A 13,609-nucleotide genomic window follows, 5' to 3' on the forward strand; every position below is an offset into this window, starting at 1 on the left:
GATTGCGGTTGTGTACTGAACCAGACTGAGAGATTAAAGGCTCAGGAAACCTTTGCAGGTGTTTGGAGTTAATGATCTGATTAGAGTCTTCTCAGGTCGACATTTCTGTATTATAAATTCTTTGTTCTGATATTTTGAGATGCTGGATTTTTGATTTCCGTGTGCAGTAAGCCATAATAATTAAGATTAAAACAAAAAAAGCTTGAAATATTTCAGTTTATGTGTAATGAATCTAGAATATATTAAAGTTCCACTTTTTGAATTAAATAACAGAAAAAATGATCTTTTCCATGATATTCACATGTTTTGAGATGCAGAAAGGTATGAACGAACTACTATTACATTTTGACTTCTGTAGTAAATTCTTCTGTAGTTCTGTGTAACAATTTTTAAGTAGATCTAATGGTCCTAATTTAAGCTTGTAGACAAAGAGCAAGAAACTAAAGGGAGAAAAAAATCTGTGAGATTTCACAATCATTGAAATATTATAAGATATTCACAATGATACGATATATGTACAGTGATGTAAAAAATTATTTGCCCCATCCTGATTTCTTGTGTGTTTGTGTATATCTCATACTAAACAGTTTTAGATCTTCAAACGAAATACAAGATAAAACAAAGGCAACATGAGTAAATATATAATACAGTTTTTTATTTTTTATTTTATTTTATTGAAGCAAAAAACAGTTATCCAACACCCATCACCCACGTGAGCTTGAGAGGTCCTGCAAAGAAGAATGGGAGAAACTGCCCAAAAATAGGTGTGCCAGGCTTGTAGCATCATTCTCAAAAAGACTTGAGGCTGTAATTGGTGCCGAAGGTGCTTCAACAAAGTATTCAGCAAAGGCTGTGAATACTTATGTTCATGTGCTTTTTTTGTTTTTTATTTTTAATAAATTTGCAAAGATTTCAAACAAACTTCTTTCACGTTGTCATTATGGGGTATTGTTTGTAGAATTTTGAGGAAAATAATGAATTGAATCCATTTCGGAATAAGGCTGTAACGTAACAAAATGTGGGAAAAGTGAAGCGCTGTGAATACTTTCCGGGTGCACTGCATCACAATAGGGGTGCTTTAAAGAATTAATAGCTCTGAATGTCTACTCTTGTTTTGAGCCCTAGGTTTTGCCTGTTAAGACTCCATACGTTGAACATGGCACTTTATGTGGCAGACCACACAATTTTAGGTGAGCAAAAGTATTGGAACAAAGTCTCAAAGTAAATAACACTTAACATTTGGTTGCATATCTCTTTCTTGCAATAATAATAATAATAATAATAATAATAATAATAATAATAATAAATATAGCTGCAAGCAGCAATTATCGGGGTTCAAGCAGTTTAGGGCCCTTACAGACATTAAAAGATACTACTTAATATTGTGCAATCCTATACGCACCTAAATCAAAGAAAAATCTAAGATAATTTTAAGAAATATTGGCCTTCGTTAAGCTTGTAAAACAGCTGCTGAACACTGCTCGACCAATGGTGGCCATGTTTTTCAAGATTCACAATTGTCCTCGTATATGCTGATTGGACCTTGGACAAGGACAGCTCTTGCGAGATTTATTTATCATATTTATTGGACCGATGGTTCCACAATTACTCCCAATTTTATATTTTGTTCTGTTATAGCACCACCAACTGGTCACAATCAGTATTTTTTTTTTATTTTTTAGAATGTCCTCAGATTGAACACATACATAAGTATCCCAAGTTTGGTGAAAATATCTCACTCTGTTCAAGAATTGTCTTCTTCAATTCCAACATGAGCTGGAATCCATACAAACATAACTGAAACTGTTTGTTGTGAGAGTCTGGAGATAGATTTAATGATTTTAATTTAATTCATATACTAGATCTTGTATGCATGTAGAGGTCTCACTCTGGATACTTGTGAGGGCTGATAGAGAGTCTGAACATAAGGCTGTTCTCTCAGGAGTAAGCATCTTCAACCCATTGAAGAGCCATAGCAATCAGCTCAACTGAAAGACTGCTAGATAGTCAGATATTCTTTTTTTTTTTAATGATATCTGATGCCGAGGGATGTAGATTACTGCCCCATACTTCTTGTACTTGGGGCTTTTGAACCATTTCTTAACCATTACTTAACTTGATGCAGCGTACTCCCCACAGACATTAAGAATCTGCTTATTGGCATGGCTAGACAGAGTCACGCAGTACGCCATTGTTAGTTTTAAATACCTTACTGGTAATGGTGACTTACCCACCTCCACTTGTAATGCCCTCCACACAACTAAAACAGTTGTTGTGTGCATGGAGTGAATTTCAACATACAGGCCAAAACCATATCCTGCTACATCTAGGGCACTTGTAGAAGGTAATGTAAAAGGTCTATTACCACGCTCAGCTAAAACCACTGGTCTGTTTCTATCTATTTCCATCGTGTATGTAACCTCAGCCTAAGCTTGGTTGGAATGATACTTTCATCATGACCGATAATCTTTTGTAGGGTCTAAGCTATTAGATTTATCTTACATCACATTTATGGCCAGCATGTTCAGATAACATCAGTGAACACTGTATGTAATCTGTCACTGTTAGCATGAGAGTGTAAAATAAAATGTACATGAAAATCAACTCAATCACAAGCAGATATAACAATTATATACAGTTTCAGAATGTTTAATAACTAATTTTCAACAGATTTCATTGGCATAATGAACATAGAGTATATAATAAATAAATAAATAAATAAATATTAAAAGCACTATAAAGAAGAACATACATTTTAGTAAAAACATGAGCTGGTTATATATAAAATTATAATATAAGTTATACTGTTTACAACCGATTCCTAAAAATATATCTTTTACATAAAATGCACAATACACATTAAAATAGCAGGTGTTATATATACAGTATCTCACAAAAGTGAGTACACCCCTCACATTTGTGTAAATATCTGATTATATGTTTTGATGTGACAACACTGAAGAAATGACACGTTGCTACAATGTAAAAGTGAGTGTACAGCTTGTGTAACAGTGTAAATTTGCTGTCCCCTCAAAATAACTCAACACACAGCCATTAATGTCTAAACCGCTGCCAACAAAAGTGAGTACACCCCTAAGTGAAAATGTCCAAATTGGGCCCAAATTGTCAATATTTTGTGTGGCCACCATTATTTTCCAGCACTGCCTTAACCCTCTTGGGCATGGAGTTCACCAGAGCTTCACAGGTTCCACTGGAGTCCTCTTCCACTCCTCCATGACCACATCACGGAGCTGGTGGATGTTAGAGACCTTGTGCTCCTCCACCTTCCGTTTGAGGATGCCCCACAGATGCTCAATAGGGTTTAGGTCTGGAGACATGCTTGGCCAGTCCATCACCTTCACCCTCAGCTGCTTTAGCAAGGCAGTGGTCGTCTTGGAGGTGTGTTTGGGGTCGTTATCATGCTGGAATACTGCATACTGATCATGCTCTGCTTCAGTATGTCACAGTACATGTTGGCATTCATGGTTCCCTCAATGAACTGCAGCTCCCCAGTGCCGGCAGCACTCATGCAGCCCCAGACCATGACACTCCCACCACCATGCTTGACTGTAGAAGACACACTTGTCTTTGTACTCCTCACCTGGTTGCCCCACACACGCTTGACACCATCTGAACCAAATAAGTTGATCTTGGTCTCCTCAGACCACAGGACATGGTTCCAGTAATCCATGTCCTTAGTCTGCTTGTCTTCAGCAAACGGTTTGTGGGCTTTCTTGTGCATCATCTTTAGAAGAGGCTTCCTTCTGGGACGACAGCCATGCAGACCAATTTGATGCAGTGTGCGGCGTATGGTCTGAGCACTGACAGGCTGACCCCCCACCCCTTCAACCTCTGCAGCAATGCTGGCAGCACTCATACGTCTATTTCCCAAACACAACCTCTGGATATGACGCTGAGCACGTGCATCAACTTCTTTGGTGGACCATGGCGAGGCCTGTTCTGAGTGGAACCTGTCCTGTTAAATCGCTGTATGGTCTTGGCCACCGTGCTGCAGCTCAGTGTCAGGGTCTTGGCAATCTTCTTATAGCCTAGGCCATCTTTATGTAGAGCAACAACTGTTTTTTTCAGATCCTCAGAGAGTTCTTTGCCATGAGGTGCCATGTTGAACTTCCAGTGACCAGTATGAGGGAGTGTGAGAGCGATGACACCAAATTTAACACACCTGCTCCCCATTCACACCTGAGACCTTGTAACACTAACAAGTCACATGACACCGGGGAGGGAAAATGTCTAACTGGGCCCAATTTGGACATTTTCACTTAGGGGTGTACCCACTTTTGTTGGCAGCGGTTTAGACATTAATGGCTGAGTGTTGAGTTATTTTGAGGGGACAGCAAATTTACACTGTTACACAAGCTGTACACTCACTACTTTACATTGTAGCAAAGTGACATTTCTTCAGTGTTGACACATGAAAAGATATAATCAAATATTTACAAAAATCTGAGGGGTGTACTCACTTTTGTGAGATACTGTATATAGACACACACATGCACACGCACACACACACACACACACATTTAAACATTGCATGTGTATGTGTGTGTTTGCATGTGAAGTGGTTTAGACAGGATGTTTAATTATACGGATCTGAAACCCAAGAGCAAGCTGCATTTGTACCAAAAGCTCGAGATGGAAGCGTACCTGTTCTTTTTTCTGCTGACTTGCACAAATATGCAAGTTGCTTCTGCTGGTATGTTGAGTTTATGTTTATCTGTATGATTATTATTGCAGTTAACTTTGTAATACTGGTTATAAAAACTATACTGAAAATTATTCTGACAACATGGAACCGTGTACGTGGTATATATGTGAAGTGTATTTAAGTTATTCATGTAAAGAACATGATTAGTGAGAGATCTGGTGCCGGTTATAGATATCATTTTACACATTTATAGCGTCCTCCATAATGTTTGGAAATGGGGATAATTTGGATTTATTTGCCTCTAAACTTGCCACAAGATTTAACTTTATTTGCCACAGATTTAACTTTGTACTCAAACAATTCATGTGTGAGTAAAGTGCACATTCTTCTATTTTAATAAAGGATATTTTTGATACATTTTAGTTTTACCATGAAGAATTTACGGCACTTTTTATACAATGCTACTTAATACTACTTAGCCACAAAAACAGGATGGCTAGGTTAAAGTTTATTAAAAAATAATTATAAGTGCCTGCAGGGTTCTGAAAAAAAAAGGATTAAATTCAGTTCAATGCTCCCAAACATACTGTCAAAGCCAACAAATAAGTTTTTTACAGCTAAAAGCTAAGAGATTCTTGACAGACCAAGTCACTCACCTGATCTAAAACATATTAAGCACGCCTTTCAAATGCCGAAGAAACAACGTAAGGGGAGTTAAGGCCCCAAAACCAACAGGAGCTGAAGATGACTGCAGTACAAGCCTGGCAGAGCATCAGCAGAGAAGATACACAACACCTTCTGATGTCTATGAGTCACAGCTGTCACTGCATACAAACGATATGCAGCAGAGTACTAAGCATGACTAATTTACTGTGCATACCACTGCTGTGTAACAAAGACTATGCTGTGTTGATGGAGGCTTAGGTATAAACTGTGCTGTAATTTCTACATGGTAAAACTAAAATGTATTTATTTTTTTAAAATGTTCTTTATTAAGATCTGAGAATATGCACTTGAACCACATGTGAATAATTTGAGTACAAATTTACAACTGTGGAGTACAGAGGCAAATAAAAATAAATAATGCCATTATAGAGTACACTGAGTAATAATAATAATAATAATAATAATAATAATAATAATAATAATAACAACAACAACAACAATAACAATAATAATAATTTAGAATATATATCATCTTCATCTAGATCACACTTTTCATTTTGAGCCAGGAAAAAGGTTTACTGACAGGCTCTATAATAACTGAATAAGTCATTCTAAACCGGCTGTCATGTCCTGGCAAATTCCCAACTCCATTTCCCAGAATGCCCCACAAACTACAAACATGGCCAACGTCTACAACTCCCAAAACTACACACAGACACGTCACCTTCTCCTGAGGACTTAATCAGAGACACCTGTTCCCAATTACACGCTCAATCACACCACACATAAAAGAGACTCTCATAGACGCCGCCTTTGTGAAATGTGCGTAGTCACGTTTAGTCTCTGCTCTTACTGAGCCATGAGACTGTGATTGTGTATTCTGGGTTCGACTTTGTTTTTGACCTGGTGTTTTTGCCTTGCCTTGCCTGGCCTGGACTGTTTGCCTGGTCACCCGACCTCTGCCTGGTCCTTTGGACTCACTGTTTTATTAAACTGCCATACCTGCACTTGCATCTCTTCTAACCCTCATTATGTGACACCAGCCTTTAAACTGAATTTATAAATGTGCATAGAACCTGTATTCTTCACACTCAACCCTATTCTTGAGTTTGGGGATGATAAACAAAAAACATTTATTGTTGGCAGAGCTGCGATTAATCCTAGGAATAGATAATAAGCCTGCCTCAGCTGAACAAAGTGCTTGAGATTTCAATTCAATTTTATTTGTATAGCGCTTTTTACAATAGACGTTGTCTCAAAGCAGCTTTACAGAAATATATAAACACGGTATACAGATATTAAAGGTGTGAATTTATCCCAAATGAGCAAGCCAGTGGCGACGGTGGCAAGGAAAAACTCCCTAAGATAAAAAAGAGGAAGAAACCTTGAGAGGAACCCGACTCAGAAGGGAACCCATCCTCATCTGGGTAACAACAGATAGTGTGAAAAAGTTCATTATGGATTTATATGAAGTCTGTAGGGCCTTAGGAGCAGCCGTAGTCCCAGCAGTCTGGAATTGGAGTAGATGAGAGCTCCATCCAGAGGCAGGACATCCGAAACGGATCAGGCAGGTCCGGAGAGCAGAGAGGATCAGGATCTCTAGTATCTCCATAAAATTGTGCATGTGAGATGGGTTATACTACTCCAGAAGATCAGTAAGATACAACATTAAACCCTTCAGAACTTTACAGAGCATTAGTAAGTCTTTGTAGTCAATTAAAAACCTAATAAGCAGTGTAAACAAAATAAAACTGTGATATGACCCTCTTTTCTTACTGGTCTTTTGACTAGAATTTTCCGCTTTGCACCAGAAGTCAACTACACATTCATCCTGTGTTAAATGTAGAAAAAAAAAAGTGACAAAATAATAAAAAGGAACACAATTTTCCACCAAATGTAGTGCTTGATGCATGGGATGATTTACACAAGCACATTTAGTGCACTACGCTAAACAGGAGGCTGTGGCTCAGGGGGTAGAGTGGGTTGTACAGTAATCGTAGGGTTGGCAGTTCGATTCCCGGCCCACGTGACTCCACATGACTCCACATGCTGAAGTGTCCTTGGGCAAGACACTGAACCCCAAGTTGCTCTCGATGGCAAGTTAGTGCCTTGTGTGGCAGCTCTGCTACCATTGGTGTGTGTGTGAATGAATGAGACACAGTGTAAAGCACTTTGGATAACAACGCTATATAAGTGCAGACCATTTATAAGCTTCTACTATTTGTTATTTGCCTCACATCCGCTGGGTTGAAATGAAAGAAAATCAAACAGACACCAAACACATCTCTGGGTAAAGGTGAACCTGTGCACATTTTATATTTAACTGTTCCTTTAAGAATTGTTCATTTTTTGCAGATACATCTTTGTCGAATTTAAAATCGGCTGACACACTGACTGTGCGACAGAAAGAGAACATCACGCTGCAGTGTGACATCACTGGCAATGAGGATGTGGCCTGGTATCTTCTGAGTTCAGACAGGTTTACACTTCTGATCTCAGCACGGAAAACTCGCACGCGTAAAGGCCTCCCCGTTTATTATAACAAAGACGAGAGTCGCTTTGCCCTGAAGCCAGACAGCGAGATTAACACGGCTATCTTCACCGTCTTCAGTCTAAGGGAGGACGATGAGGGACTTTATTTCTGTGGAACTGCAGCCAAGCCAACACAGCTGCATTTCGGCAGTGGCACCAGACTGCAGTTTGAAGGTTTGTGCACTTTAATTTATTTTTTAATTAATATGTATATTAGGATTTATCATTGCATGAAGCTTAAATGCAAAAGAAGAAGTAGATAGAAGATGGATCTGACCCATCAAACCTTTACAGTCATATCCAGACTGGGATTATAGAACAAGACCAGCAACACGAACATACTGAACAAATGATTCAGTGCTTCAAGAAATACAAAACAAATGGTGATATATTTTTTCACACAAACGATTAGAATTACTTAAATACTTTAAGTTCTGCACCAAATTAATTCACGTAAATATGCAGCTAACACCCAAAGTGTATATTTTACTTTACTGGCTTAAATTTTATATTATTTTTCAAGAGCTCACAAAACTAGAGAAAAGGAGTGTTTATTTAAATGTTTATTTAAATCGATTGCATAATGATTTGGGGGCGTGGTCTTTGAACACAAATCACATTTGCAGAACTGAATCTCTCTCTCTCTCTCTCTCTCTCTCTCTCTCTCATACACACAAATATAACAAGTGGTTTTCTGTTTCCATTTTGGTGAAGAGCATGCGAGATGCTTAGTAACAGCGTTTTGATTGTCTTAATTCCTCTCAGACAAAAGCAAAGACACACAGGAAACTTTCTCTACACAGAAACCACATGAAGGAGAAGTGGAGAATACTGGTAATAAACATAAACAGCATGATTCACTTCTGTGATTAAATATACATCCATAAAACAGAATTTAAATCTCTCTCTCTCTCTCTCTCTCTCTCTCTCTCTCTCTCTCAGGTACTGTGAGTGTGTGTGAGAGAGTGGTAATGTTTGGTGGTGTGGGCGTGGTCACCTTGCTCTTAATCCTGACTACTGTAGTTGCATGCAGCGTGATCAAACATGGACAACGTCAGTCATGAGATAAATTATGCTGATGCAAGTTATTGAGCTTTAAAAAAAAGTTTTTACAAATAATTTACAAAAGTATTACAAAATAAAGTGTTTGCACAAGTTGTAATTTTTCTTGTATTTAATTCTGTACTGCACTTTGATGTTTTCTCCTTTTTATTGTTCGGTAATGTCCCTCTGGAGGTATCTGTCTCTTCACTACTGTTAGATTCAACCGCAACTCGAACTCCATTTCCCAGCATACACAGCGGCCTACAAACACGGCCGCCCCGACACAACTTCCCACAACACACACACACACACGCACGCACGCACCCGACTACGCTCTCAGTCACTGGACTTTTAATCACACACACACACACACACACACACATTCTCATCCACACACCAATCATTGTGCACTATATAAACCTCTTCTTGGTTCAGCCTCACTGTGAAGTAATCACTCAGTTTCTCTTGTGTTTTGTCATTATCAAGCCGTTGTTATTGGTCTTTGTGTCCTGGTTTTGATCTTTGCCGATGTTTTTGATTGGTCACTGTTTTGCCTCTGTTACTCTGATTGCTCGACCCTACTTCTCGATGTGCTTTTTTTGTTTTTTATTTTTAATAAATTTGCAAAGATTTCAAACAAACTTCTTTCACGTTGTCATTATGGGGTGTTGTTTGTAGAATTTTGAGGAAAATAATGAATTGAATCCATTTTGGAATAAGGCTGTAGCATAACATGTGGTCAAAGTGAAGCGCTGTGAATACTTTCCGGATGCAATGTAACTGTGATTATTTACTAAATGGGGATAAATCCAGTAAATATTGTTTTAGACATGCATATCCCTCATGAATCCAGACTGATTTTCATCACCAGTCATAGGGGAAAAAGAAAGTACACCCTCGTTCAATTCCATATTTTTATTTATCAGGGCCTAAATAACAATTGTGTGGTCCTCACCAACTTCAATCAACAAACAAAAAACAAAACAAATTTCAACATGTAGTCATTTTCCATTTAGTCAAATAGAAACCAACATTCTGAAACCAGGTGGGAAAAAATAAGTGTACCCTTCCTATGTCCATAAAATTAAGAGAGTTATTAGTAGCCAGATGTTTCCAATGAAATGCACAAGATTAGTCAATCATCAAGAAGAGCGAGTATATTTATAAAAGCAGATTTGGCAGTTTGGTTTTCCTGGAGCTCTCAGGTGTGTTTCTAAATCATGCCAAGAGGAAAGGACATCAGCCATGACCTCAGAGAAGCAATTATTGCTACTCATTAATCTAGGAAGGGTTATAAGGCCACCTCCAAACTATTTGAAATTCACCATTCTACAGTGAGAAGGATTGTTTACAAATGGAGAGTTCAATTTAATTAAGTTTTATTAGTATAACGCTTTTAACAGTGGACATTGTCCCAGAGCAGCGGTACAGAAATATATACATTCAGGATATAGATGTTAACTGTATGAATTTATCTCTAATGAGCAGCCAGAGGAGACGGTGGTGAGAAAAAACTCCCTGAGACGATATGAGGAAGAAACCTTGAGAGGAACCAGACTCAGAAGGAACCCGTCCTCATCTGGGTGACACCGGATAGTGCGACTATAAATAAATACACCCCTTCTATAAATGCGCTAATACTACATGCTCAAATAGTGCAGTTGTGTAAGCAGGAAATTCATTACAGTTTCTACATGAAGTCTGTTGTGTTGAACTTCTCCACTGATCACTGATGGAGACTCGAGTGCAGAACTGTTTGTGGTAATTGAAGTGTTAAAGCTATCACAGCATAACTGTTCATATGAACTGAGGTCCAGAGCATCTTTATGATGTTTAAGTGGAACCGTCCTCAGTAATCTCAGTGATCTTTAGTCTGCACCATGTGGGACATCCTCAGCAGCAGCATGTGACCTCCAACTGATGATCCAACCAGAAGTAGGACATCAGGATGGATCAGGCAGGTCCGGAGAACAGAGGGGGTCAGGATCACTGGCATCTCAGGAGTATCATGTTTAGCTCGATAGAAAAAGAGAGAGAGAGAGAGAGAGAGAGAGAGAGAGAGAGAGAGAGAGAGAGAGAGAGAGATTATTAGGTATGCTTATTGTCCTGTAATGGTTAAGGACAATGTAGTTTGCATGAGTGAAAGCAGGGACTCCGGCAAGACTAGCTATGACATCATAACTAAAAGGGAGAACCAGAAGGGAACACAGACATGAGGGATCTCTGGGACATAAGGCGAGCAGACACTCCACCATCAACACACCTGGGTGAAGGTGTGAAAGGTGGGGGTGGGGGGTGACAGCATCCAAACATCCCAGTTCACCTCAACAGTCTACACCTGTGAACCTCTAGATCTGCTCCTTTACCTAAGAACAAAACTATTCACAGAAAGCTTGAATAAAAATAATCATATGATCACATGTGAAATGCATGTGATTTGTATGTAAGGGAAGAAGTTTTCTAGTCAGGTATTTAATAAGTTAAATAAGCCAGCTTGGCTTTAGTATTCCAGAAATAAATTCCCAAAATCTGCATCATGTAATATGTACATGACATTGTAATGTTTTTCCCCACATTGACACAGAAGAGAGTTTCTCGCATAAGCAGTTTATTTATCAGGCTGCGGTCAGCTGCAGCTACGCCAGCTTTGAACATCAACACATTAAAACAATAACTGCACACTTCACACCCACACCACCAAACATTAACACTCTTTCACAGTACCTGAGAGAGAGAGAGAGAGAGAGAGAGAGAGAGACAGACAGAGAGATAGATTGATTTTTAAATTCTGTTTTATGGATGTATATTTAATCACAGAAGTGAATCATGCTGTTTATGTTTATTACCAGTATTCTCCACTTCTCCTTCATGTGGTTTCTGTGTAGAGAAAGTTTCCTGTGTGTCTTTGCTTTTGTCTGAGAGGAATTAAGACAGTTACTAAGCATCTCACATCCTCTTCACCAAAATGGAAACAGGAAACCACTTGTTATATTTGTGTGTATAAGAGAGAGAGAGAGAGAGAGAGAGAGAGAGAGAGAGATGTAGCAGTTGTGGTGTGGATGAGATGTGACGGAAACCAAGAAAACTTTACTGAAACACTTAATCTTTCAAAACATTCCATAATATAATAGCCTTAGGCCTTAAAGTCAACACAAAATATTGAAACAACCCACCAATAATACTCAAAATGTAATCACTTAAGTTCTGCAAATGTCATTTCAGTTTAAAGACCACGCCCCCAATTCAGCATGCAGTCGATTTAAATAAACATTACTCCTTTTTTCTAGTTTTGTGAGCTCTTGAAAAACAAGATAAAATTTAAGCCAGTAAAGTAAGTAAAATATACACTTTGGGTTTTAGCTGAATATTTACATGAACTGACTGCTTTGCTATAATAAACTGGGAAGCCTTTACACATGTGAGTTTTCCATGCTGAGATCAGAAGACAGCTTCCTTCTGCTCAGTTAGTTTTGGGTGTTTGTTGTTTTGGCCTGGCCAGCCTGAAGCAATACCAGTGACTGTATATTTTCTACAGTATATTGCATAAAAGATGATTTGTGCCATTGTCCTCATTTCAACCCGAACTAAGGTGTAACACAGGTGAGGAGGCCAGGAGGACTGGGGTGCAGGCATTGTTCCAGTTCATCTCAAACGTGTTCAGTGGGGTTGAGGTCAGGGTTCTGTTCAGGACACTCGAGATCTTCTACCTTCTTCCAGCCTTAACACACCACGTCTTCTTGGAGATTGCTTTGTGCACTTTGTGTCACGCTGGAACAGGTTTGGGCCTCTTAGTTCCAGTGAAGGGAAACTGTAACGCTACGGCGTACCGAGACCTCCTGAATGCAAGGTGGGCAGCTATACGTACAACAGACAAGTGTAGTAATCTGAGAAAATAACAGCACTGGGATGTCTACTCTGTCATGCATGTCGGCACACAAGGTAGTTGGATTCTGACAAAGTTTAACGTAATTTTTTTTTTTTAAGTGTCCCCAAAAGCTGTGCCTAAGATATCCGCAGTTTGACCAGTGTCTGCATGATTTTATGCGCTGTTGCCACTTGACTGGCGAATTAGCATGAATACACAGGTGTAAATGTGTTCCTAATAAAGTGTAAGGTGAGTGTATATACATCAAATAAAAATATATCTAAAAAGAAACAAGCCCAAAGTTTAAAATACAGCCTTTTATTTAGAAACACCAGCTGTCTCAAATATATTATACATTAAATATTAAAAAAATAAATATGTTGTAAGAAAAATATTTTAATACTTAATATATTACTATATTTTAAAGATGTTTCTTTGGCTTATGAACATCAGGGTGTCTGCAAGTATCCTTAGGGTACATTAAATATATCCCAGCTGGGATGAAGAAAGGGGTGGGGCTTCCAGAAGTGTCAGTTATGTATTTTGAGTAATAACTCATAGCAGCCTACTCTGATGTTAAACTGCATAACAGAGAGCACAGACAATTACACTGTCTTATGACAAATCTTCTTCTTTTTATCAGGGACACTCTGGCCAAAATGTCCAACTGATACAGCAGTTGTAAACATGCCTACTAAACTCTTACAGCGATGACGCAACAAGCTCTGTGGCAAGATTTCCCACTTTTAATACGTAGAAAACCACGTCCTCATTTTATCTTAAAAGGTGGAGGCAAAATTTAAAAGACTACAAAGTGGCGGTGGATGTACCAAGAT

General features: G+C 38.6%; 1 protein-coding gene across 1 annotated transcript; it reads left to right on the top strand.

The window, feature by feature from the left end:
• Positions 1-4,413: 4,413 nt before the first annotated feature.
• LOC128618156 (uncharacterized) lies at positions 4,414-9,193 on the top strand. The gene is made up of 4 exons (XM_053641622.1): positions 4,414-4,714; positions 7,688-8,038; positions 8,630-8,698; positions 8,807-9,193. The coding sequence occupies exons 1-4, from the start codon at positions 4,594-4,596 to the stop codon at positions 8,926-8,928; spliced, it is 663 nt and encodes a 220-aa protein (XP_053497597.1). The 5' UTR covers positions 4,414-4,593; the 3' UTR covers positions 8,929-9,193.
• The last annotated feature ends 4,416 nt before the right edge of the window (positions 9,194-13,609 follow it).

Source organism: Ictalurus furcatus, chromosome 14 (assembly GCF_023375685.1).
Source record: "Ictalurus furcatus strain D&B chromosome 14, Billie_1.0, whole genome shotgun sequence".
Lineage (NCBI taxonomy): Eukaryota > Metazoa > Chordata > Actinopteri > Siluriformes > Ictaluridae > Ictalurus > Ictalurus furcatus.